Source organism: Apiospora aurea (genome assembly GCF_038362705.1).
Source record: "Apiospora aurea strain CBS 24483 chromosome Unknown utg000005l_segment0_segment0, whole genome shotgun sequence".
Taxonomy (NCBI): Eukaryota; Fungi; Ascomycota; class Sordariomycetes; order Amphisphaeriales; family Apiosporaceae; genus Apiospora; species Apiospora aurea.
In genome coordinates, this window is record NW_027117392.1 from 4004251 (window position 1) to 4030815 (window position 26565).

Genomic DNA, 26565 nt, shown 5'->3' on the forward strand with positions numbered 1-26565 from the left:
CTTCGATACTGGCTGCAAATCGTTCCTCTTCCCTTCCGTGTGCCAATGGAGTCAACCGGCCTCTAATGAGCTTGTCTCGCCAGTGCTTTACGCTTCACCCGACTACATAACGAACCTCAAGTAGTAGCACCATGACGACTGTTGATTTCATCCAGGGCGCGACTCTGTCGTACTTCATACCTCTCGCTACCGACTTCAAGCTCCAAGATGTCCTCCCAACACCCGGGCTGTCGCTGCAGGAGAGCATCCAAGCCATTGAGCTCCGCGAGGCTCTGTTTTTCGGTAGGCTAACCACCCACTACCTGGTTGCCCGTCTCTCACATGCTTATTCGTAGATCCCCAGATGAAACCGTTGAGGTCTACCTTTCTTTGAGGTCACCCTATGTAGAAGAACAGATCTTGAAATCTTCTCTGCAACGTCTGGTCATCTCTTTAGAGGCACACGTTGTCAACGGCAGCCACCCCGATCGCGATTCCCCGCCCGCCTCCGAGAATATATTTTCCGGAACTCTAGAACAGGGAGAAGAGCCCTTCATCATAGCCGATAGTGACGACAGCGGCGACAGCGACGCCGAACCTAGCGATACACGTTGCATATATGCGATATGGAGGCTGCCGTTACTCCTTGGCCGCCCCAGGATGAGGCTACAAGGACCCTCTGTGGTGTTCACGGCTGCTGCTAGTATAAAGCCCGCCAGCCTGGGTCTGCCGGTGGTTCTGGCAGATGGCTATCTACCAAGTGGCATAGCTTCCGGCCTCAACCTGCTCGAGTCCTTCGGTCAGGACCCAGAACTGAGTGGGATTAAACCGCGGCTGTCCGCCTTACGGGTATCACGCGTGGCGCCAGTCACCCAGCAAAGCAAGGATTCATTGCGACCTATCCAGGTATCGCCAAAGCAGCTTGCCCTGCGCATATTCCCTGCTGTGCACTCTCGAATCAGATTCGCGCGGCCAAATACCACCCCGCCGAGTCCTGCTATCATCGCGATGCTTGAGATCGACTTCACGTCATTCTTCGACTGCGAGATAGCACTTACGTCCATATCTATGACGGTGCCGGACGGCACCGTCGACGACCTCACTTCGCAATCGGGCATGACTCTCCCTATGTCGTGCGTTGCGCACGATCATATCACGTTCCTGTATCGCATCTCGCCAGATGAAGTGGAGACATTGGCTAAGAATCCCATGCGCGACCTCAACATCGAGATTGCCGCGACTGCCCTTGTTCAACCAGGGATTTGTACCCCTAAACTCCTCATGGCATGGACCACGTCGCTAGACTTCACTTTGCCTCTAAACCCCGGCTTCGGACCAGCGACTCAGCCTATCCAACGTTCCCATAGGCCCAGTCAGCTATCCATCAACAGCATGACTTCCCTCGTGGCGCCGGCGGTAGCCAGACCGGATGCCCTCCCGTCTCTAGAAGCGGCGAATAAGCTGGAGACGGCCCTTCCGGACCTTGGCATCACCGTGACCTTCTCAGCCCCACAGCGGACGCAGCGCATACGCCCAGGAGAGGAGTTTGTGTGGACGTTATTCGTCGTCAACCGGTCGGCGACGGCATCGACAGCGGCACCCCGGAAGCTGGCCTTGGTGGCCGTCCCCAAGCGCCGGAGAAACGAGAGCAGAATCAACCGGCCGCCGTCGATATCGCAGCTGCCGATGAGCTCTGCGGCACACCAGCCTAGACAGGCACGCGACCGCAGTGTGGCAGACGCGGTCATGGACGATAGCCTGGTGCACGCCATGCAGCACAGCAGCGCCGTGGACAACGCCGAGATGGTCTGCCTCAGTGCGGATGTGCGAGTGGGGCCGCTGGCTCCGGGATCGTGCCACGTTGTCGAGCTTCGGTTCATGGCGCTCAAGTCGGGCATCGTGGGTGTGGACGCTATACGAGTTGTCGACCTGGGGAGTACGGAGCACGTGGATATCCGGGACTTGCCTACCGTCCTCGTTGACGCGTGGGGTCCCGAGCCGGAAGCCGCAGTGGCTACTGGAGACAGATCTGTAGCAGTGGAGGCGTAAAGCCGCTTAATGTCGTATTGGAGATCCAAGGGAAGGCCTGCACCTTGTACGGCTACCAAGACAAGAGATATCACAGGCTGTTCCAGACGGGCACGCCTCTGTAGAAGATATCCATATTTCTGTAATAGGTAATACACTTATGAGTTGCAGAACCATTGAATTCGCTTAGCTTCTCATGTACCGTATGTCGTGTTTGGCGGGTGTTTTGGTTTGCCTTTCGAGACGATACTGTCGCCTGTGATTATTGTTTGGCAAGGTTCATCACGTTACGCATTTTCCGGCACAAAATGTAATGATACGAAGCCAGTAAGAAACGTAAATAATGTATCCCAATCAGCTATGTTTGTCTAAGTAGACTGCTCTGTCGTGAACTATCTACCAAACGAATGACTACTATCCAATATTCTTCTACCAAATGACCTTGCTACTAGGAAGCCATTCCTTTACTCCTTCCAATGGCCCAAAGGCTTCCAAAACGAACGTTTCCATCCCTCACGCTGGATATCCCAACCAAACCAACACATATCGGCAACTTGTTAATCGGATCACTGACCCCAAACTCTGGACCATCTCAAAGACACAGCCACGAGGATGACCGGCAACACACTGACGAGCTCGCCGAGCCCAGCATACGCGGGCGGGATCCGAACGCCCCCATCCCGGCGCGCGGCGACGAACGCGCCGGCCGCCAGCAGGATGGCCAAGACGTTGTACACGAAGCTCCAGCCGAAGTTGAACCAGATCCGGCGCACCGCCGCCCGCGAGATGTCGAACATGTCGACGAGCCCCTCGAGCGAGGAGCGGAGGAGCACGACGTCGGCCGCGGACGAGGCGACGTCGGCCGCGGCGCTGGACGTGCTGGGCGGCAGGTGGACGCCCGTGGTGGCTTGGGCGAGTGCCGGCGCGTCGTTGGTGCCGTCGCCGACGAAGATGACGTTGTTCGTGGGTGCTTTGCTGCTGCCGCTGTGGGTGACGGGTGAGGAGGCCGAGATCAGTTCTTTGATATACTTGGCCTTGTCGGCTGGAGAGCACCAGGCCTTGACCATCGATGGCGGAATGCCGATGGTTTCGGCTACTGCGGTAACCGCCCGAGGTTCATCGCCGCTGAGAATGGACAACGCGATACCTCGTTTCTTCAGTTCACTGGTGATGGACACTGCGTCGGTGCGGATCGAGTCAGATAGCCCGAACACTGCGACGAGGTGCGAATCAATGGTGACGCAAAACGTTGTGAGGCCTCGAGCTGAGGTTTCTCGAACGAAATCCTCTGTTTCCAGGCCAAGCCAGCGTGAATTGCCTGCTTGAATGCGTTTCTCTCCCACGAATCCTTCCACGCCTCTACCTGTGAGTGACTTGACGCCGCGAACCACGGTAGGCTCAATGCCACGGTTCCTAAGATGCGATGCCATTGCAACGGACACCGGGTGCTTGATATCACCGACCAAACCCAGGATGGCCGCAGCAGTTGAAGTATGGTTGCCGCCCCTAACGTATTCTTCCGCTGCCACGGAGAGTACACCTTCGGTGAGCGTCCCCGTTTTGTCGAAGACGATATGCGTCACCCTGTGCACAGTCTCGATGCCGGCGGCCGATTTGAAGATGATCCCACGCCGGACGGCCATCCCACTCGCAATCACGATGACCATTGGTACCGCCAGGCCTATCGCGCAAGGGCACGATACCACAAGGACGGCGATGGCATATGTAACGGCCTGAATCGCCGACTCGGCAGGCGTGCGCTTCTGCTCGCGGATACCAACACCAATCCAGACAACAAAGACGAGAACCGTCAGGCCAACGACAACAGGCACGAAGCGACTCGCCACGTAGTTTGCCATGCTCTGTAGTTTCGGTTTGGTGAGCTTGGCATCATCAACCATGCCAGCAATCGTGCTGATGGTGTTCTCGTCGGGTAGCCGGGTAAGCCGGACTATCAAGCTTCCATGGCTGTTCATAGAGCCAGCGGCGATCAACGATCCTGCATGTTTCTCGACTGGCCTTGACTCGCCTGTAAGCATGGATTCGTCGACCTCGGATGATCCCGATACGGCAATGCCATCCGTGGGTGCGCGGGAATCCGGCTTCAACTTGAACACGTCGCCGTACTGTAAAAGTCGCGAATCAACATCCCTTTCCGGCACTCCTCCATCTATGGACACCAGGGTCGCCCGGGTCTCCTGGAGGGATCGAATAGATATCGATTTGAGTGCTTCGTGGCGGGCGAAGGCACTGACGAACCGGCCAATCATGATCAAAGTGACCAGCAGCGTGCTCGTCTCGAAAAACTGGCCTGCGGCCAGCGGCCTTCCAGCAGCCAAATAGCCGAACGAAACGACCGAAAATATATAGGCTGCGCTGGTGCTGAGGACGATGAGGAGATCCATCTTAATCAACCTGGAAAATACGAGGCTCTTTAGGGCTGCGGGATAAAAGGGGCCGGCTATAGCAACCTGGACAATGGTGGCAAGCGCCAAGGATACAGCGCCGTAGGTTATGGGTCGGTCATCCAGAGGCGCCCAAGCCAGTACAAGAACTGGGATGGTCAAGATGGCCGAGACACCGGTCATGTAACCTTCGTGCCGGACGTGTTTGTTCTCGGCGCCTAGATCCGAGCCCCGATGTATAGGGGCCAGCTCAAGTGGTGTATTGAAAGTTCTCTCGATCAAATCTCGAGCCCCAACGACCTTTGGGTCAAAGCTGATTCTGACCGTATCTTTATCCGCAACCTTCATCGCTGTCACCCCTAACGGCAGTGCTTGTTGAGCAAACGCTTTCACGTCTCCGGTCGGCAACACGTCGAGAGAAGTCCCTTTTGTGCTAATTTCCTCGCATAAGAAGCCTGTTTTTCTTTCGAGCTGTTGGGATAGTTCGACGGCGGATATGATCCTCGAGTCATAATTGAACTCTGCTCTGGACATGACGAGACTGGCCTTGAGGTTTGTTATGCCTTGGAAAGATTCCAAGGCGCGGACCAGTTTCGTCTCGCATCCTGTGCAAGTCATACCACTAACCGAAATAACAGCATGCTGAGTTCCTGGCAGGCCTTTCTCGATGTCTAGGTCACTACGCAAGTCCCTGGTGGATGTTTGCAATTCGGATTTTCCAGGTGAACCAGCTGCTTTCCCGGGGCAGCACGCATCCCCCGAACAAGGCTTTGGGGAAGCCGCGGATACATTGGCAGCCCGTGATGCCTGTCTCTTGAGAGAGCTCTCGGCGATGACACATGAACTCCCTGGTGCTTTACGGGTTGCCGGTCGCTTTGTACTGTTTCTGGACTTGAGCGACGTGTCCGTAGAGTTAACGCAGCAAGAATTCTGCCCCAAGGCGACAAGTGCCCTACATATGCAGCCAATAGCATCTAGTCTATCTGCATACTTGTTTCGCGCCTGCCGTGCGTGACAGGTGCACGGAGCTTCAGAGGATGACTTGGGCTCAGAGCAGGCAGTGTCTAGGAAGGGGTCAGCTGGGTATAGAGCACAATAAAAGGTAGGTTCAGGCCTACATCCAGCCGCAGATTTACTGCAATGGTCAGTCGCATTCTCGAATGTCTTCTCACACTCGCGCAACGCGATGCGGTCGATGCAGTCATCTAGCAGATTGGTCAGTTAGTGGTATGGGCTGTGGCTTCTGTACTCTATGCCGTCTCACCATTGCAGCATGGTGATGACTTTCCGTCGCAGCAAGTCGGAGTGCTATCCGTGGCGACAACCCTCACCTCTTCGTCCTTGCAGCAAGGATCCGGGCATTCGGCTAGATCCTTGGTACTCGAGGCTCCGGTTCCTGCGCACTTGGTCACTGCCTTGGGACTGGCACAGGTGCCGACTTGCAGCAGTCCGCCTTCTTGGTGGTCTCGGAGTCTGTGGTAGGACTGCAGTTCCCAGCTTCGCTTGAGCAACAACCATCTGCTGGCTTCTTGTTTGCTTCGTCCTCGGCTTTTGGCGCACAGCGACCGCCTGCTTCCTCCCCCGCGCAACAGTCGGCCGTAGCAGCAGGATCTGGGCGCTCGCTATTGCAAGTTACAGGGGGCCCATCTAGCTTTGGCTGCTTGTCGCTACAGCAAGCAGACTTGCACGATGTGTCCGCCATCGTGCCCTGGTTCAATGATATTGGATACTTGGAGGATTCTGCATGGAATGATTGCAAGTGTGGAAGACATGTGTTGAAAGCTCACAAGCAACGAAAGAGCATTCTGTGCAGCAGTGTCCTTTATTTAGTACCTGTATTCCATAAAGAGGGGCATTTCGAGGTTACATGCATGATATGTCGCACCATTTTTCGCGGGGCGCGCTTGCCAACCTGTAAGATCGCCAGCCACAAACACACAAATATGGTGAGAGATGGCGATGGCGATGGCGATGGCGATGGCGCCATGTAAGCGAAATGGGATATTTATTCCAAAGCCAGACTGATGCCAACACGTTGGACTCGATCATCGAGGTGCCAATGAATTAAAAATCAGAAAAGGAGGTCAAGACGCCTCGGGAGCCAGGACGCAGCGGTTGGCATGAGCGTTGAAGGCCGCTCGCCGGGTTGTGCGGGGACAGTATTACTTCTAGCATTGCGAGATATTATAGTACTGCTTCCCCTTGCCTCAAAAGCTATAGTTCCTAGTGAAGTAGGCTGGTCTTCGTGGCTGTCCGCCTTGTTTGGTTGCCTCGAGTTCGTTCATCGGTAGTTTACCTGCGTCTCCGGCAAACAGTCGATCCGACTGGTAGAACTCTATGGTATCCTGGATAGGACTGCCAATGTTGGTTACTGAAGCACCCCTTCTGTGTTTGCGTACCAGGTCACCGTTCCACTCGCCAAAGTAGCCCATCGATATCCTCGCGAGAGATGGCACAGAGATGACTATCAAAGCCATACCGGCCTCGATATTCGACCAGATCATGATGTCGTCAAGTTTGTCTGTGAGGCTCGCCTGTCAGTGTGTGCCTCGCTTACTGCCGCACCGTGGCCAAGAAAGGGGTATACAAGAGGAACCCTACAGAGATTTTCGTGCGGATCTGCATAGGCGTCAAAGGAGTGGAGGCGAGCCAAGGGTGCGATGCTGGCGTAGATGGCGAAGACGAAAATGACTCCAAGCGCCCACCGAGCCTGCTTCAAGAAATCGAAATCCTGGAGGAGGCGCCAGGCAATCACGACGCACGATAGGTCAAGCGCAAAGCTGACGGCGGAACTGACAAACATGCCGCTCGATCGCGCGAGGAAGGCGTCAATGCTGCAAGTGCCGAGTGCCGGGTTCCATGTGGCGGCGATGGGATCGCATGTTGCTATGTCGTCTGCTAGTTCCCAGATGAAGACGCCCGCCGAGAAAGCAAAGATGAACCACAGCTGAGGGACCAGCCGACACCCCTTGGTCAGACCCATGAGGGTCGTCACAATGGCCCATCTAGCGAACAGGATGGTAAAGGCGATGCAGATCTGCCAATAGTACTGGTATTCCAGGGCCCGAAGCTTGATGAAGTCGTTTAGCTCATCGTCATGCCTTCCTACACCGTAGAGCGCAGAAAGCGATGTGAATATGGTTACTGGTATGAATGTGACCTGACCCAGATGGCTACGTTAGCTACCCTCGCGTACCACGTTATACAACAGACCAAGTTGCTCACGAAACCAAACACCACCAGCATGTCGTCGTAGCCCCATGTACTCCCCCTTGGTGCCCAGCGCCTCGTGTCATTATCCGAGCTAGGACCCGCAACGCAACGAATAATGTGACCCCGGCGAGAAGGAGGGAGGTGACGACGACGAGACCCAAAGGGCTACCAGTAAGAGGGCTTATCGGGGGCAGAGAGTAGGCGATCTGTGTCCGGTCGCCTCCGGAGAGTTGGTCGAAACTGACGTTCATCGTAACCCTTGCATTTAGCCAAGCCAGCTGAGCTCATATGCGCCAGTCGCGACAAGTTAGGCTTGGGTCCAGATGGTGCATCGCGGATGTGTTTGTAATTATGACGGTTCGCGCAGCTCGAACCATGGAGGCAGTAGTCGTCAAGACTTCCCTTTCAGAAGCTCTCGCGTTTCCAGCGAAAAGATAGCGGTTTTTATATAAACATCGTGAATATCGGACGTCCTTTTGTCCATTTCCCCGGCCTTGTTAGTGTACGCATTTCTCGTATGGGGTTCGGCATCCAGACTTCATCTGACATTTTGTTATCCAGGCTCTGGATGTTGTCACAGACATCCTGATCCATCCCAGATAGCAGCCGCTCCTCGCACATCTTCCCGGATCGAGGTGGGTGTTTCATTCAGAAGCGGCATCCCCGATAGAGTGTTAACTCCTAACGGGGGGCTCAAACTTAAAGCCGCACGATCACATGGCTGGGCAGGTTGAGAATGGACAATGTGGGCATTCGCAGCCGACTGATTAACCGCGCATAGGAAGATCGGTGGGTTCTCTCCCCGAGAACCATAGCCACTGAAAAGGTCCAGAACACATGATGTCGTCTTGGCTGCCTGGCCTCTGTTCTTCGGTGGCACTCATCTGACGCCAAGCTGTATGACGAAGAATAAGGCTGAGTACTGAAGGGAGCTGCGACCATCACGGTGGGCTGCCGGATGAGAAAATGGGCAAAATTTGGCGTTGTCCCCCTTTCCAGGTTGAATATATACAGCAAGTAGGCGAACAGAATAATCCCTGGAAGACATGTGATCGATTCCCCAAAATTGGTTGTTGTTGCACGTATCCAGTACCGATATTGGAGAACTCGAAGTTGAGAACAAATCATAGGAAATACCTAGCCTAACCAGTCTTGTTTAATCACGCGAACTGCTCCAGTAACGTTGTGCAAGCATCATCATGTGTCACTTGGCGGTGTCGTTCAAGCTCGGGAACGTGTGTATGGTGCTAGCATACCCTCGAACCAGAGAAATCCCATGTGGAAGTGCGACACCCAATCTGAAAGCGTTGATTCTGACAACACACGTACGTATATAAGAATAATCGAGCGGATGATTATCTGCGCCCGTCTTTGCACTACTGGCACGCCCTGCTGAAATTGGCCATCAGCGGTCATAAGGGGCTAGTTGAAGGTGATTCTCGAGTCAAGGCAGGCCGCGGCCCTCCGACTATATTGAGATAGCCCGGACGGTCAAGAAGAACACCATATGCTGGATATCCTGCGTAAGTACTCGAGCACGGCCAATTGTACCAACCTGTGCGCCCATAACCGCAATCTGGGCATGCAGAGGATCTCGGGGGACCGATGGTCCCAAAGGAGTGTCCAAAGCGAATTTTTGGAAACAACAACCACTTCAATATTGCAGTCAAGCATATTCGGACGACTTGTCACATTGATTGTGCTATAGACGGCTTATCGGGGATCAAACACACCGTCGATCAAGGATGCAATGCCGACGATGATACCGGGAAATCCCATTACAAGCGACCGGCTTCCCTAAAATGGACCAACTACAATCATCTTTGACGTCGTTCAGCGGCATGTTCCACCAAAGATGCCACTTGAAAAAAAAAACAAAAAAACGTGGGCGTCTCGCCTGTGTGACAGAGAGTTCTTCTGCATCGTGGCGCTGAGACAGGTAGCGTTTTGATTTCCCGAGATGTCCCAGCCGTTTGTTCTTTTTATACCCAACCTTGGGTATAGAAACAGCAGACCAAAGTCGATCCGTTGACTGATTGCTGTCTTCAAGCTGCATATCAATCAATACCTACCGATCGTATCACCAGTTTTCGATACATGTACTCCGTATGCCGCCTTCCAAAAATCCACAAATAGGGTGGCTACAGTGCAAGGTGGCTGAGCGACTGGCCGCGCCAGTGTTGTCCGCTCCAGATGCACAGTTGACGGTGCCATTGCTTGCTTGGCAATTTGCAGTACGAGGCCCAGGGCTCTTGTGCACCGATGCTGTGCGGGATCTATAGATTTGCTGACTACCAAGACCAGCCTGGGCTGGGATCTCCATGAGGCTCTGGAGGGTGTTCCTGGCACTAAACCCAATCAATAAATCCATGGATGCACGGCCGCTCTTGCGTGGGGCCGGCCGGGCGGGCACAGGAGACACGAGAGTTCGAGAGAGGGCGAGTCGAGACGGCTGGACGGGCCTTCACAGTTCGTCCGACCTTTCCCCCTGCCCGCGTGTCAGGTGTTCTCGTTTGTGGACCTCGCACGGCTCTTTGAGTCTCTTTGACCCCGAACGAATGGCTTCGGACTGCCAACCACTGCGAGTCTTCTGAGCTGTCAAACATCTTTTGTCTGTTCGCCGTTCGGTGACACAGCCAAGTCTGTGCATCGCAACGGTCTCGCAAGCCGCCCAGCCGACCAGCGTGTTGGAGGAACCACCTGGCCTGGCAAGATGTCTTGCAAAATCCCGTCTACCCACGACAGCCAAAAGGCCCATATACATACTACTGCTATGGAGTACTCCCCAGTAGATGGATTGATAGATTCTCCGGTTTGCATCCACCAAGTATTAGGCGGGTACCCCCGAGTCTAAGAGACTCTCCAGCGCTTGGGTTTGGTATCCCGTAAATGAAGCTACAGCGGCTGGACAAATACAGATCTCCAGCACGGCGGCAACGAACACTCACCGTCGAGATCTGGACGGGGACCCTTGGCGCTCATTTACAGACAATGAGGCGAGCGAGAGTGACGAGGTCGAGTTTCATACGACTACATTTTCTTGTCTGTCTCCCCTTCTTCCTTTCCCTGATTCCGCCGTACGATCATGACGATTGGGATGTGTGAGCGACTGGCTATGCCGGGATGGAAAATCTTGCGCGCATCCATCATTGGATCATGTTGTTTCACGGCAAGGGTGTTTCTCAAAACACCGCTGCCAATGAGCGTACAAGAACGGATGCAAGTCACGCGCCTCCACTTGCTTCCCCCCTTCTTTTCTCGTGCGGTTGACAAGTCAAAGTTGAGGCGCCTCTCACGCTCTCATCAATCTATTTGAGCAATCTGCAATGTTTAGCAGCGTACTAAGGCTTACCGCGCGCCATTCTTTACATACACTAACTACATGCTGCTCGCCATCGACGTACGTTCTGCAGCAATGCAAAGGATGGAGAAGGTGGGCTTGCCGCAAGAAGAAAGAATCGACCAGACCCTGCACGCGACTAGAACACAGCTGCACGGCTCACAGATGCCCAGCTGGCACCTGCTCATCTTAATCTCTCAACCTTGCCCTCCTATCCAGCTTACGACTGCAATGCTACACTTAAGTGCTGGAATAAGTAGCAGTGGCAGCAGTGCCCCTGCATACCTCCGCAGGACAAGGAATGCTATCACGATCAATTGATTGACCCCAGGCATTCTTGATAAGGAGTTCCATGCCGTCAGGTGCGACACGTCCGGGGGACAGCATGCTCTCTAAAATAACATCATCAGTGATGTTCATGCCCAGTGCCAGTAGGGCACGTAGCGATTGTCCAGTCGCTGGCCAGAGTGGTATTCGTACCTGCAGCAAGGCGGCAAGCAGCATGCGGGAAAAAGGAGCTAGCGCCGCCTCTCTGCGTTGGTAGGTATGCCAGTTACTCGCACACGGCGGCACACACACTGGAACAAGTTGAAGAACAAGAAAAGAAACACAAACAAAAGACCTACTAACCACCTTGGCGAAAAAGCAGGGGGTTATTGGGCGGTTCTGATTAGTTTGATTGCCTGCTCCCCAAAACGGTCTGCAGCGACAGGGGATGTCTGCAGGGGCAACTGGCTGGGCGGCCAGTCACGGCGCTTGGAGGGGCGCCGCGCAGGGAAGAGAGATTGCACTAGCGGGCTCCAGAGGTCTCCAGAGGTCGCCGTCCCACCACCCCGTCCACAAACCATCGACCATCTTCTCATTCCAATGGCCCAAATGGCCAAATTGGTCCCTGTCCATCGCCTGACCGACTGCGACGCTACCCTGGCCAAGACCCCTGGACCTCCGTACGTAGTAGATGGTAGATGGGACGGACGGCGGGCAACATATCGCTTCGGTCGGCCGTTGTGTCTTTCTCTCCCTTCCACACCCAGACACCATCCACTTTCGCTGTGTGTGCTGTGCTGTTTTTGGACGCTGGCGCGCAGATTGCGCCCATCTCGAAAGTATACCGCGCGACATCCATCCTCGCTTGGCTAGGCTTGTTGGGTTGGAACTTGGAAGACCAATAATCTCCCCTCCACATTCCATTTCCTATCTGGTCTTAACAGGCCAGGCAGGTCATGAGGATCGAAGCAAGGGCCTAAGCCAACATGGATCCCGTCGACGATGAATATGTTCCCCAGAGGCGCCCCTCCTTGACGTCCACTTCTGAGACTCTCGGTGCTTCATCTGATGTCCCCTTCCCTCCTACTCAAAGTCTTTATCGGGACCAGGTTGCCACTGCTAGGAACACTCGGAAGCTCGTCATTGACAGCTCGGCAACCGTCCCGCCGCTGAACACCCCGATTCGCCGCAAGCCTTTGTCTAAGACCGCTTCGCCCATCGTCTCGAGATACTCGTCGGGTGAATACCTCGCCGTTACCAGGAACCTCCAACGGCCCGAACAGCGGTATTCGAGGTCCTTCTCCTTGGACAGCCCTACCGTCTACGAGTTCCCGCTTGCCATTAGGAAGTCTCCCGTCCCATTGGAGAAGTCCCCGGTCCTGATAGAGCTCCCACCCAAGACAGTGGCGCATCGGTCCCCGGGCGACTGCAAAAAGTGAGTCAAATGTCGCATCGGAATGCCATCCGAACCCAAGATGCAGTCATGAGCAGGAAGTGCTAAACGATTAAAGCAGGACACTCTCCATTCTTGAGGATTTCCCCCTGCCTCTGCAGTCTGACAAGGCTGCCGGACTGGGTGAAGCCAAACAACCAAGGTCTCCTGACAACCACGACAACCCTGCAGCTCCTCAAACAGTAGCTACCGCTGGGCTGACACAACCCAACGATCCGGCCGACTTTGAGGATCCGTTGCCCGCTGACGAAGACGATGATCATTTGAGCGTCCTGGACGGCTACAACTCTGACTCGTCTGGTCAGTCTAATTATAATCCTAATCCCGTCACCCCCGAGAGAAACATGTCCCTCTTCGTCAACCGCAAACCTGCACCACCACATTTGACTCTTAGCCAAATTAATACAGAGGAACACACAGCCACGACACCATCGCCCAGTAATAGTAATCACGAAGCCAGGTCTCCTAATACAGACAAACCACTACCCAAATCACCTGGGTCTTCGTCTTCCAAGCTTGGAACTTTCTTCAGTTGGGGATCACCGTCGCCTTCGACGACGGAATTCTCGCCACTACCTTCGCCATACCCCCCTCGAAGTCAAACACCACTTACACAGATGCTTCCCCGGTCACCACCATCAGACCATCATCTCTACTTGAAGCTCCAAAGGGGTCCGCTGGCTCTAGTGAATCCGGCGAATCATATCTTGCCACACCACCTGCTATCTTACCAAACCATCCCGCGGAAATCGAGGAGATGGAAGAAGAGTTGAAGGCCATCTCGGCCGAATTGGCCTCGTCGATTCGGCGAGAGATGGATCTCGAGGATCTTGTAGACAGATTGCAAGCCGAGAGGGATAATCCAGCATCCTCATCTAACAACAAGAGGACTAGCGACTATTTCTCTGATTCTGGGTACAGTTCCACCAAATTCAGTGACTATGACCAGTCCAGAGAGGAAGTCGAGAGGATACAGAGGAGGGCGGAACAGGAAATGGCTTCAGTCAGGTTGGAACTGACGAATAAGCTGCAAGACGAGAGAACAAGGAGACAACAGCTTGATGACCAGATCAAAGACCTTTCAAAACGAGCCTCTCAGCTTGACTTGGAACAGCTCAGCAATGCGGACGACTCTGACAGAGTCAAGGATCTGGAAAGCACCTGCGAGACTCTGCGACGCAAGCTGACCGAGGAGCGACAAGTCAAAGAAAACTTTGAAGATCTACTGACCGTTCTCAAAGGCGAACTTCAAACTGCTGCCAATGAGCGCGACAACCTGCGTGATGAGATCGTGCCACAGCTCCGAGCTCGGGTCGAAGGCCTCGAGGCGCAAGCCACCGACTTGGAGAAAATGTCATATGAATCAACCAAGATGCAACAAGAACTCCAGTCGCTCAAGTCAGAAAACACGAATTTGAAACAAGAAAAGGAAGAAAGGTCAATAGGGAGCATCGCCGAAGACACTTCTCGTATGTCGCGTTCGAGCTCAGTGACAGGTCTACCACCATCTTTTCGACTACAACGGCCTCCTTCCGTGTCGAAGACTCCTCTGTCGAGATCGGCCTCTTTATCGAGGTCCAAGTCTGTTAAGACTACTGAATCCCGTGACGCGCTCTCAGACCGATTAAAGGACGTTGAAGAGCAGCGTGATGCGCTACACCGGGCTCTTAAGGCCCTTCTCGAGCGGCAAGAGTGCCAGAACCGCGAGAATGAGAAGAAAATTCGAGCTCTCGAAAGCGAGCGTGAGCGACTGCTCAGCGGTTCTCCGCAAAAGGCCGGTTTTGTGAAGGAGGTATCCAACTTGCGCGAGGAGATTAATACTCTTCGCCGTAGGTCAGAAGAGGCTCTTGAGCAGAGGTGGCAGGTTGAGAAGAACCTTGCAGGACTCAAGATGGATCTCGACCGCGCAGAGCAAGAGATCTCCTCTTTGAGGAGTCTCCTCGATGAGAAGGATATCCTCATCCCGGAGAACCTGTCGCGCTCTAGCGCGTACTCTGATAGCTCAGCCGAGCCCGTCACGTCCGACTCCCTACGAGCGGCCTACCGAGACCTCCAGGAGGCCTACGCGCAGTCGCTCGAGCGTATCCAGAACCTCGACTCCGGCAGCACGCATGATGAGAAGACTCAACTGGCCATGGAGAAGCTTCAGCAAAGCTTGTCGTCCGCGGTCGCGGAGCGCGACCTCGCCGTGCAAGAGGTTTCTTCGTACAAGGCCCAGCTCGATGCCTTGAAAGCCCAGGAGCAGACTTACCTGGATAGCGAGAAGACTCTCGCCGACGAACTTCAAGAGTCTGCGCGCCGTGTCGAGGAATTGGCCCTTCAGGTCCGCCAGCAACTGGCTTCCAACCAGAACCTGCGGCAGCGCCTCACGGATACGGTTTCTAGAGGTGAAGCCGCTCAGAAGGCTAATGCCGAGCACATCACTGCCCTTCAAGCTCGTCTACGGACGCTCGAGGAGCAGGTTGTTGCTGCCCAGACTGCCTCGGAAGAACGCGTATCTCGCCACGAGGATGAGCTTACGACGCTGAAAGAGAGCCACAGCCAGCAGCTGTCTCGTCTCAGCAGCAGCCTCTCGCCTCGCTCACCTCGCATGTTCCCACCAAAGTCACCAATGTCTCCCTTGTTCGCGGGTGCTGGAGCGAAATCCCCTCGCCTCGATATGACCCGGTCGGGTAGCGCAATGAGTGTCGCCGAGGAGACACAAGTTGCTGCTCTTCGGGAGAAGGTCACAAGCTTAGAAAAGGCACTTGCGGAGGCTGACGTCGAGATGCAGGAGGTGGTGAGCCGAATGAACACGGCTCAGATTGAGGTCTTGCAGTTGCAAGAGGAGCGCGAAGCTGCCGTGAACCAAGCACGCAAACTCGAGAAGGCACTTCAAGCCGAGAAGGTTCGCGCGTTTGAGGAACGATTCAAGTCTTTGCAGCAAGTCTAGAGGGGGAGTCTAAAACTCGCGGCATGAGTTTCGGGCCGCTTCGCAAGCATTTACACGGGGTTCTGGGAGGATTGATACGGGAGGACTTTTGGCTCAAGGCTGCCAACACACAAAGCCTTCGTTTTTGGCAAGGGAGTTTTGGAGCAACTGTTGAAACAACAACATCCATCAATGGGGAGGTTTTATTGCATCATATTCGGCCTATATACATCCTACCTACCGCATACACAAAAACTTGGCTTGGCTATTGTTGGCTAGCTGTTGTACCATGGGGGCTTTTTCTGGGATCTGCTTATCAGCCTATATTCTGAGGCCTTACACAAACTGTACTCTAATGTTTTCATATTGTAGTACTCCCCTGTATCTATACACAAACACATATATGGCATACACGCCTGATGCTCTATAAGACTCACAAGAGGTCTAGAGTAAGACACATCACGCATAGAAGTATTAGTAGTCTAATGAGACTTTAGTCCATGATATATGGTCATATTCAACTAATTTTCCTTGTCGCCTCCTCCCAGTGAGAGAAGAAACCCCCCCCCGCATTGCAAACTAGGTCTGCCATACAAGGCCAGCATCAACCGCCGGCCGTTGGAGTGAGGTGTCTGTTAACTCGAAGAAGCAAGTATGGAAGCAGAGCACACCCTCGAACCGAAGCATGTTGCAAACCCAAAGTAAAGTGTTGAAACTTTTATTACCCCTTTCTCTTTTCAGCCTCCTGCGCGTTAAAGGTGTTTTGGTCAGTATACATCAACACCGAATAGTCCGTCGTCTAAAACCTTCACCATCTCAACCACTTGTGTCTCTCATCATGGACCTGGGTATCTTTCTTTTGCTATTTGTTACATCTGCTTTGAGTTTCGGGTCTTTTCAAGACACATTTTGGTCCGCCCACCACGACTTTGCCATCGTTGGAATATCCCTCGCTTAATGGTGGAAAAGTCTGATGTTCTGCTCGACAAAGACAATATCCAGCTTCTCGGCAGTCTCGAAGACCGCTCCATCGTTCTGACTGCCACCGGGTGCGGCGATGTACTTGACACCTGAGCGAGCTGCGCGGTATACGTTGTCAACAAAGGGGAACTGTGAATATGTGTCAGTAGGTGGCTTCCGGTTGCTGTCAGGGGGGAGGGATCTTACGAATGCGTCACTGGACACGGCAACGTCACGGAGCTTGGAAGACCACTCATCGCGCTCTGCCTCGGTGAAGGGAGCAGGAAGCTCCTCGAATACGGCCTCGAAAAGGTCGCGCTCGGGCCCCGACTTGGGAAGCTCGCCGCTAACCAACAAGTCAATGGCATTGCTCTTGTCGGGGCGCTTGGTGCCCTTCTTCCACTTGATACCGAGGACCTTGGGATGGAATCGGAACCACCAGTTGTCGGCCTTGTCGCCGGCAAGACGGGTGCAGTGGATGCGAGACTGCTGGCCAGCTCCAAGACCAATGACCTGGCCGTTCTTGGCATAGCACACCGAGTTGCTCTGTGTGTACTTGAGGGCGATCGTCGCAACAGTGAGGTCTCGAGTCGCGGTCTCGGGCAGGCTGAAGTCCTTGGGGGTGATGGTTCGGCTGAACGAGCTCGGCTTGATCTCGATGTCGTTGCGGTGCTGCTGTAGTGTCACACCATAGACGGTTCTAGTCTCGGTAGGATCGGGTTGGTACTCGGGATCCATCTGAAGAACAAGGTACTTGCCGCCCTTCTTCTTCTTAAGGATCTCCAAGGCAGCGTCCTCGTAACCGGGAGCAATTACACCATCGGATACCTCCTTGGAGATGATGCGGGCAGTAGGTACATCGACAACATCACTGAGGGCAATCATGTCTCCGAAGCTGCTCATACGATCAGCGCCGCGGGCTCTGGCGTAGGCCTGAGCAAGACCAGAGGTCTCAAGACCCTCAATGTCATCGACAAAGTACACTTTCCGCTCCTCATCAGTCAAGGGAACGCCAATGGCTGCGCCAGCGGGAGAGACATGCTTGAAGCTGGCAGCAGCGGGCTTGCCGAGCGCGGCCTTCAACTCCTTCACCAGCGGCCAGCTGTTGAGCGCATCCAACAAATTGATGTAGCCCGGAGAACCGCACAGAACCTTGAAGGGCAAATCTGCCGAGCGCATGAAAGCGGCGGCGGGCTTCTGGTGGGGGTTAGCACCGTAACGGAGGGTTGAGTGCTGGGCTCCGTCGCCGGCGTATCGCGCACGGAAGAAAGCCGAGATGTGATCATCGTAGTCAGCTGTGTGCTCGAATGCCTTGAGGGCGTATCGGTTTCTGCTGGTCTCCTGGATCTCGCCGTCCTTGAGTTCCTTTAGGAATTCGGGGTAGTCCTTGGGGTCGCTCAGAATGGTAACGCGCGAGTGGTTCTTGGCCGCAGCTCGAATAAGAGTGACACCGCCAATGTCGATTTCTTCCACGGCCTCGGGGACGGTGACATTGATCTTGGAGATGGTGTCCTTGAAAGGGTACAGGTTGCAGATAACATAATCGACCTTGTCGATGCTCTGCTCGGCCAGGTCCTTCTCGTCCGACTCGAGGTTTCGTGCTAGTATGCCGGCATGAACAGCAGGGTGGAGAGTCTTGACGCGTCCTGCCAGCATCTCGGGGGCCTTGGTGATGGCGGAAACATCCCTTCATGGCCAGAAAGATTTAGCTGGATTTACACAAAACGGGTGTGTGCATACAAATATCTCGGGTATATTGGCACTTACTCGACTGGGAAGCCAGACTCTCGGATCATACGAGCAGTGCCCCCGGAAGCCAGAATGCGGACATTCTGCTGAACCAAGCCCTTTGCAAGGTCCAGCAAGCCGGTCTTGTCGTATACCGACACAATGGCAATTCTCTGAGCCATGATGATTTCAATCGAATCCTGGACGAACAACAGTGTCAACCAACCTGTACCTGTATGTGCTGGGCTACCAGATAGTCTTCTTACCAATGAATAGGCGGAATAATTACCCAAATAAGAGATTCGAAAGAGAAAAAAATCAGATTCCCCAAAGCAGTTGAGAAATACAGAATTAAAAAAAAAAAAAGAGCCGATCACGCCACCAAACGTCTTAACGATTTGGCTTGACTTCCAGGGTATGATGCAAATGGCGGGGTAACCGAAGGGTCTGGCGCAAATAATTTTTGGCCCTAGAATTTCAGAATCGCGGGGCAGTTTTTCTTACCCCATCCTATTGTCCGTGTGTCGGAGGCTACAAGCACAGTATAAAGGACAGTGAATAGATAAGAAATCTTGCCTGTATTGTACAGTACTGGCACTGTGGCTCCTTATGTAATACCAAGCTTGAGGTATCCATCCATTCGATCCAATTTACGCGCCGACGCGTTCCTGAGCCGGCAACTGAGACCATTCGCCGCCAGATACTGCGCACCAACCCCTCGCGTTCTCTCACTCGCCTGAATCAAGTTCCGGTGGGAGTCACGGCGGAAACATATAGCAAAGACAATTCTCGTGACCGCACCAAGACCACGATCCAATGTACGGAGATCTGGGAAACAAGCTGGTAAATTCGAATGCTACCACTTTCACCGCACACATTCACATCGAGCTGAACTGTGTATTCTATAGGTCCACCATGCCAAACGGGCCCAGAATCTGGCGCACTTGCCGCCGTATCAGACCGAGCTGGTCCGCGCCGTGACACGTGAGGTTCGGGATCTTGAAAAAGACCTGGCAGACATGTTGGAGTCCTTCGAAGGCGGCTTCGACCCTCACGCGGACCAGGCCAAATCCTGCACTATGCTGGTCAACCACTTGTCCATCCGCAGGAACAAGCGGTGCCTGCTGGCTTACCACCGCACGAGAACCGATAAGCTTGAGGAGCTTGTTTGGAAAGGTTATGACCTTGTCGATCTCCCGGGCCAACAGGTCTCGTCAAACAGTGGCTCAAACCTTGCCGCTACGGATACGAGCTCAAGCAGCTTGAGTCCGCAGGAGGAAGACTATGTCCGCCAGTATAGCGACCTGCTGGCTGCATACAAGGGCCAATGGACCGATATCGACTTGACGGGCAGTCTTGAACCGCCCCGTGATCTATTCATTGATGTCCGAGTTTTGAAGGATGCCGGCGAGATCCAGACGGAATACGGGTAAGTGGTCGACCCCTCTTAACGAGCGAGAGCTATCCATGACTAAAATCTCGACTATCCAGAGCCATCACTTTGACCAAGAACAGTCAATTCTACGTTCGCCAAGGAGACGTGGAGCGGTTGATCGCCCAAGGATATCTCCAGAAACTCGGCTGAACACTGCCATACCAGCTAGCCCCTTACTATGAAATGGGGAAACCGGCAGTGGTCTTCGGTATTGATTCGTGAAAACATGGGCCATGGCATGGTTTCGAATCACTACCCAGCTGCCTGAGATTTGCAGTAAATCGGCTAGACGGCCAACTTGCGATCGCCTTGCTTCGGTGGCCGTTATTGCAACTTGGATCGGCTCAATGCACTTGGCCAAATCGAGACATGGATTCACGGCCTGCTCTGGGCGTGCAAGCGGGAAGCTGACAACCGACCCCATGTTGTTTACAGCCAGGTTGGATCGTTGGTGCGGGAGAAGGACTAGCCAGTCGGCATCAAACGCGCCGTCACATTGGAATGACCGGGCAGGCTGCGACAGGTACTTGCATATGCACTCTTGCAGCAGCTATGGGATAACGAGGGACGAGGCTTTGCTGCAGCAAGGGGAGGTACACAAAGGAAGTGCCAAAGTCCGTTTTTAGAGGACGGTTGAACAGGACGGTTGAACAACCAGTGCAAAAACCCATACCCATCACATGTCCTACCCAGAACAGACCGCCCGATGACGATTATACCATTCGCGAGATGGAGACGCCGTGGCATCGGATGCGACTCCGTTACACGCTGTCAAGCTCGGAGGCCCGGCCCGCTGGGCTCCCCCACCGGTGTCTAGAACTACCAATGATATAGCTTGGAAGTACGTAAAAAGAATCGGGCTGGATGCAACCCATCTTTTTTCTCGATCTCGAATTGGGGGCTCAGTTGCAATATTGGTACTGCTAATACCTTTGTCAGTAAAGCCACTGGCGACCCTAGGCAACAGTGGGCCGCTTTGAGGTTGGAGATTGAACTTGTTAATGATAGGAGTGGGGGTCGGTTTGTCACGATTCTGCCACAGCACAGTCTGGATGGCTGGGGGGCAGTCAAAGCATCAAAGCTGGGTCGAGTGATTAGGTAGATTGATCTGGTTGTACTTCACTAGGCCACGCTGTTCTGTCGTCGACATATATATACAGTCTGGGAGGGCTACTACGCACAGTCAGTCTTACAGTATGTATAACTGCTGTCTGTGTCCATGTTGTACAGGGCCGTGGGTTTCAGACTCGGAAGCCTATCCCCACGTGGGACTGGCAAAAAGCAAAACGAGCACGAGTCCACATTTCCATGTTCAGCCGCATAGGGGGGATTGATTGCTTGGTCGCATATTCGGCGCCAACGATGTTTTGATGTTCTGAGGGGTGAGATGCAGCCACCGAACCATGTTGACATGGTTGTTAGCAGATTCTTACGATGCATCTGTGCCACTGTAATGCCTCCCCGCCCCTGCTTTCCGCCAACGGCATGCACCTCGCTCGTAACGGCCGACGAGTATCCTCAATCATTCCCAACCGAAGGATCTACCTAGCCTGCATAGGTAATTGTGATTGGTTGTGTTTTCTTCTCACGAGAAATTAGGAGAGACCTAGCCTCAACTTTAAGTGGTGCCCAGCACAGGTGCACTGGCTGCAGGCAGATTGGTTGCCATCGATTGATCCATGGAGAAAAGAGTCCCTCTTGTGGCCCCTTGGGGGGGAGGCATTTTGAATGTTCAGGTCAAACGGTTTGACGTGGATGTCACACATGGAGGCTAACATCCGCCCATAGGCCTGGACTTTCCTTTTCGGTCCAATCTCCAAGAGCAAGGAGAGCCTTCAATTAGGACTACCTAGTAGTCGGAGGTTATAGCACATGAGTATGACATAGTTGCTGTACCGCCCGGTTACAGGGCATGCAATGCACCCAGAAGGTGATATCTCTTCTCAAAGTTCGCCGTTGCCGGCACGGATGGAATGGGCTGTTTAACCCCGCATGCAATGAGTAATGCGTTTGTGTAAGTTGCTGCCCGTTGCAATTGGCAAAACATCAGCTCGTACTTCCGCACTGGTAGCTTCGCGTCCAAGCACTATGCATCATGTATGTATGCTGCTGTCAGCACTCGGGAGTCAGGATGGACGGACAGGCCTCTCTTTCGATCACCGACCAAGTACCAGGGTGGAACGTTTGCCGGTTGCTGACAGGGGTAGTCACTGACTTTTTCTTTTTTTTTTTTTTTTTTTTTTTCCTTCAACCACCCTCGAGGTCTCACATCATCAGTGCTTCTATGTAGGTATCAATCTACCTATTTGTCTACCCATGATGTTTTTGCCATTTGCTCAGAGATAACACCCCCTGTCGCTGCAGGGATGAGAGCTGCATGATCAATGGGTAGTGCCTCAGGTAGCCGTATGTACCACAATAGACGTAGCGCAGAAAATCAAGGGAAAAACCACACGGACAGGGCAGTGGGGCCTTGAAGTAGGTACAGCCGGTACAGCAGGTATAGTATGGAGAGAACTGCTGCTAAGGTACGGTTTGCGTTTACCAGCGCCGCCAGCCAGCCAAAGCCAGCCAAAGCCAGCCTATCACTACCACATGCAAATTTGATCGAGGCCCGTTCTGGAACTCCTTCAAGCCTGTCTAAACCTAGCCTCAATCCTATTCGCGCGCAGAGCCACTCTTTCCGACGATGTATCTATCGTCCAACGTATGCTGGTAGTAGTATGGATATGGATGGCTTTAGCTTTCCTCGCGTCAAGGGCGTTCGTTCATCAGATATGGTCGTTTTCCCTAACGCGCTCTCGCCCTCGGAAACTGAATTGGCGCACAACCTGGGTTCCCCATCCTTTTTCTTCCTTACCGTGCTTTCTCCAGTGCTGTATTGCATTTTGCTGGGGTATTCCATTACGTTTTAAATGCAACCTGCGTTTACTCGCCTGATCATGGTTCACGACAAAACCCCGTTGGTCCTACTCATGACTTGAGCCCCTCCCGCAAGCAAACTCCCAAGTTCGTCTTTCCTGCCTACCTACATTGAGCGGCTGCAGCAACCCAGTAGTCTTCAGAGCCTGCTCGAGGCTGTCGAATGAGCGACCCAATCCCTGCCCATGTCTGCTCCAAACTTCGGCTTCTCCTCCTGGAGGAGGGCGTCTCCCTCGGCGCCTTCGCCGCGCGAACCGGAAGACATTCCCGTACAAAGCCCTCGCCCTGCCTTCGCTGACCCAAGGTTGCTGTCCTCTTCCGTCAACTCGAATGGCTTCCGAGAGCCCACGAGGTCCTTCATCCCGGGATCTGTGCGAGACCACCTATGCAAGCACCCACTACATCATACACCACCCACTGCGTTGTACTATGCTAACAGTGTTTCAGCTCCGGTGGACAGCGCTGGATATGCACGAACCGTTCGCGAAGACACCGCTGAGCTCGCGTCCTATGTGCTCTCCGACAAGAAGGACAAACGCAAGGCTTCGTTTTTGAGGCCAAGGGCTTCTTCCTCGCCACATCCAGGCTACGACGCCCCGACGACACCTCATCATGATTCTGGAGCTGCATCCGGAAACGCTGCAGATGATGCCATACAAGAGGTCTCGGAACCTAGTTCTCCAGAAAGCGAAGAGGACTACACGCCGCCTGACGGTCCATCTGTGTTGGCTAACATGCTCAAACGCTCACCTCCACAAACAGACACCGAGGCGGAAATGGACGACGAATCCCAAATGGAAGAGCACCGTGAACGAAGAACAAGACCTTTCACCCGCCCAGAACCACGTACCCCGGGATCATTGGTTTTCAGTGTCGACGGGCCGTCAGAGGAAACCCCACTATTGCTTGCGCAATCGAATGGTTCTCGTCCCATTGATAGCCCAGCCCTGAGCGAGATCGCAGACCTGGATGACCTTGAGAGTCAGAAGCCACGCCAACGGTGGAGCAGCGCGTATGGTAGCATGAGAGGAACAGCCACAGAAAGACTTCAGGGGGTTGTGGGCGTGCTGAACCCCAAGACCTGGGATAAGAAGGCTATCGTGGAGGAGGCTGTCATGCACCCGTTACGCTGCTTGCCCAGCGTCATTGTTGGCTTGCTACTGAACATCTTGGATGCATTGTCTTACGGTAAGGGTTTATAACTTCGTTTTGCTTTGAGAACTATGCTGAATTTCTATCCATGCAGGTATGATCCTGTTTCCGCTGGGAAACCCGGTCTTTGCTAGCCTCGGACCGGCTGGGATATCCATCTTCTACGTCAGCACTATTATTGCACAGTTGACCTTTTCATGTGGAAGTATATTCAGGGGTGGTGTAGGGTCAGAACTGGTGAGTACCTCAATCATTCGTAACATGGACGGGCATAGCTTACTGGCCACAGATTGAAGTTGTACCTTTCTTCCACAGTATGGCTGCTACTATCACAGCTTCGATAGGAGAGGATCAGCCGGATGCCGTGATCGCGACTACTATCACGGCTTATGCGCTGAGCACCATGTTGACTGGTGTTGTTTTCTACTGTATCGGAAAGTTCGAATTCGGCTATATTATAGGCTTCATCCCTCGCCACATCCTTATTGGTTGCATTGGTGGCGTGGGTTGGTTCCTTATCGCCACTGGATTCGAGGTTTCGGGAAGGCTCGAGTCGTTCCACTACGACCTGGATACGCTTCGCAGTTTGATGCAACCGTCTACGTTACCTCTTTGGATCATCCCGCTGGCCCTTGCGATTCTCCAGTGCTTCCTGCAGAAGAAGATCAACTCGCAACATTTCGTGTCGGTTTACATTCTTATGATACCCCTGATCTTCTGGTTTTTTGTGGCCTCGATCGATGAACTTGAGCCGAACAACTTGAGACACACTGGGTGGATTTTCGACTCCCCTCCAGCGGGGGAGCCGTGGTGGCACTTCTGGACATTGTACAGTAAGCAGTCCCCCGATAGACCTTCTTGGAAACGACCACTAACCGTCCAACAGAATTCCAACTGGTTCACTGGGGGGTGATCTTGGAGACTGTAGGGGCCATGTTTGCTCTGACTTTCTTCAGCTTGCTGCATGTTCCCATCAATGTGCCTGCTTTGGCCCAGTCGATTGGAGAGGACGACGCAAACCTGAACCACGAGCTCATACTCCATGGCTATTCGAACTTGCTGTCGGGTTTTGCTGGCAGTATCCAGAACTATCTTGTGTATGCCAACACTCTGTTCTTCATGCGGTCCGGCGGCAACAGCAGGCTCGCCGGTTTCATGTTGGCGGCACTAACCGCTACTGTTATGATCATTGGGCCTGTCATCATTGGCTTTATCCCAGTCATGATGGTGGGAACCTTGATTTTTGTACTGGGAATTGAACTCTTGATGGATGCGCTCATCTCACCTAGACGGAAGTTGAAGCGTCTGGAGTACCTGACTGTAAGTGCCCCCGCAATCCGAAATCTTGTGCAATTTACTAACTTTGCTTAAGATTATCGCCATTGTATTGACCATGGGTATCTACGACTTTGTGGCAGGTATTTTCCTTGGTATCGTGCTGGCATTTGGTTCCGTGATTGTCAATCAGTCCCAGGTTTCGGCTATCCGAGCAACCTACACTGGAGACCAGATTGGGTCGATGGTGCGGCGGAACCCTTCGCAGTATCACTTTCTCCAAGAGGTCGGCCGCCAGACGTACATTGTCAAATTGTTTGGGAACCTATTCTTTGGGACTATTGTCGGTGTTCAGGAGAAAGTCCGGGCGCTAATTGCAGATGATCACTTCGCCGAACATCCGATACGATATCTCATTCTTGACTTGTGGCAAGTAACTGGAATCGATTATTCGGCTGCCGAAGGGTTTATGACGCTCAACCGGCTTCTGAATAAGAAGGGGATTGTCATGTTGATCAGTGGCAAGGATGCGGATAGCCGAGTCGGCCGCGATCTCAGGGCGGTAGGCCTGGGCGAGGGCGAAAGCGGTATCGAGGTCAAATTCATGCCCGATCTCAACTCGGCGTTGGAGAGCTGCGAAAACGAACAGCTGAAGACGTTTTATGCTCAGCAGGAAGCATTGCGGGTAACCCGGCCCTTACCGCATCCCAGCCTGGATGTTCCGGAGACGAAGTCGGCGTCGCAGCCACTCGAGTACCTCTCGCAGTCGCCACGGCGCAGTCAGTTGCACCAGGTCGCCAAAACTGTCTTGACTCAGCATGAGTCGCAGAGAACATCGCGTTGGCGTGGTATTAGCGAGCCACTGCGGCTGATGCTCCAGATTTTCCACGACATCAGCGACAAGAATGAGGACTTCTGGTTCCGCGCTAAGCCGTATTTCCAGAGGCGTGAATATAAGGCCGGCACAGTGTTGTATCACCGGGGCGAACCCGCCAATGGCTTTTACCTTCTTGAGCGGGGCGAATTGCGCGCCGACTACGAGACACCCCAAGGTAGACTGTCCGAACCCATTGTTCAAGGCACGACCTGCGGCGAGCTGCCCTTCTTCTCACAGACGGACCGCACCGCCACGGTCCTTGCTGTCCGCGATTGCGCCGTGTGGGTCATGGACACCAGTGCCTGGGAACGCCTGCGTCGTGAGGAGAACGATGTCTATCAGGAGCTCCTTATGGTCTCGCTGAAGCTCACGACGGAGCGGATGAATGCCATGACAAATTACACGTTGGCCAACGCCAACTGAACGGGTTGGACACAACAGGAGGAAAGTAAGAGATGAAGTGGGGAAAGGGGGGAGGAAACCACCAATTGCTATGTTGGCTTTTCAGAATGGCTGCATCATCAAGTTACCTAACTCGAATCATGGCGTTTTTACCGGAAAGCGAAAATTGTTGTTTATGCGTCTTGATATCCTAGATCGGGCGGTGTGGCGATTTGCAT

At 53.6% G+C, this 26565-nt stretch overlaps 7 protein-coding genes across 7 annotated transcripts; 4 read left to right on the plus strand and 3 right to left on the minus strand.

Moving 5' to 3' along the window:
* Positions 1-131: 131 nt before the first annotated feature.
* Positions 132-2028, plus strand: PG986_007794 (uncharacterized protein; the record flags this gene model as incomplete). The annotated part of the gene is made up of 2 exons (XM_066844016.1): positions 132-282; positions 344-2028. The coding sequence occupies 2 exons, from the start codon at positions 132-134 to the stop codon at positions 2026-2028; spliced, it is 1836 nt and encodes a 611-aa protein (XP_066700128.1).
* A 545-nt stretch (positions 2029-2573) lies between these two features.
* PG986_007795 (uncharacterized protein) lies at positions 2574-6114 on the minus strand (the record flags this gene model as incomplete). Its single annotated transcript, XM_066844017.1, is given in 3 exon segments — positions 2574-5617; positions 5677-6034; positions 6049-6114. 3 exon segments carry the CDS (start codon positions 6112-6114, stop codon positions 2574-2576), a joined length of 3468 nt encoding a protein of 1155 aa, XP_066700129.1.
* Positions 6115-6619: 505 nt separating this feature from the next.
* PG986_007796 (uncharacterized protein) lies at positions 6620-7658 on the minus strand (the record flags this gene model as incomplete). Its single annotated transcript, XM_066844018.1, has 4 exons — positions 6620-6757; positions 6812-6946; positions 6970-7572; positions 7626-7658. The coding sequence occupies 4 exons, from the start codon at positions 7656-7658 to the stop codon at positions 6620-6622; spliced, it is 909 nt and encodes a 302-aa protein (XP_066700130.1).
* Positions 7659-12218: 4560 nt separating this feature from the next.
* Positions 12219-15617, plus strand: PG986_007797 (uncharacterized protein; the record flags this gene model as incomplete). Its single annotated transcript, XM_066844019.1, has 3 exons — positions 12219-12667; positions 12747-13123; positions 13201-15617. 3 exons carry the CDS (start codon positions 12219-12221, stop codon positions 15615-15617), a joined length of 3243 nt encoding a protein of 1080 aa, XP_066700131.1.
* A 933-nt stretch (positions 15618-16550) lies between these two features.
* Positions 16551-18466, minus strand: PG986_007798 (phosphoribosylaminoimidazolecarboxamide formyltransferase/IMP cyclohydrolase; the record flags this gene model as incomplete). The annotated part of the gene is made up of 3 exons (XM_066844020.1): positions 16551-16706; positions 16764-18243; positions 18324-18466. The coding sequence occupies 3 exons, from the start codon at positions 18464-18466 to the stop codon at positions 16551-16553; spliced, it is 1779 nt and encodes a 592-aa protein (XP_066700132.1).
* Positions 18467-19100: 634 nt separating this feature from the next.
* On the plus strand, positions 19101-19869 carry PG986_007799 (DNA replication complex GINS protein; the record flags this gene model as incomplete). Its single annotated transcript, XM_066844021.1, has 3 exons — positions 19101-19127; positions 19193-19713; positions 19776-19869. 3 exons carry the CDS (start codon positions 19101-19103, stop codon positions 19867-19869), a joined length of 642 nt encoding a protein of 213 aa, XP_066700133.1.
* A 2957-nt stretch (positions 19870-22826) lies between these two features.
* On the plus strand, positions 22827-26368 carry PG986_007800 (uncharacterized protein; the record flags this gene model as incomplete). Its single annotated transcript, XM_066844022.1, has 5 exons — positions 22827-23829; positions 23888-24030; positions 24083-24626; positions 24680-25113; positions 25166-26368. The coding sequence occupies 5 exons, from the start codon at positions 22827-22829 to the stop codon at positions 26366-26368; spliced, it is 3327 nt and encodes a 1108-aa protein (XP_066700134.1).
* Positions 26369-26565: the final 197 nt, after the last annotated feature.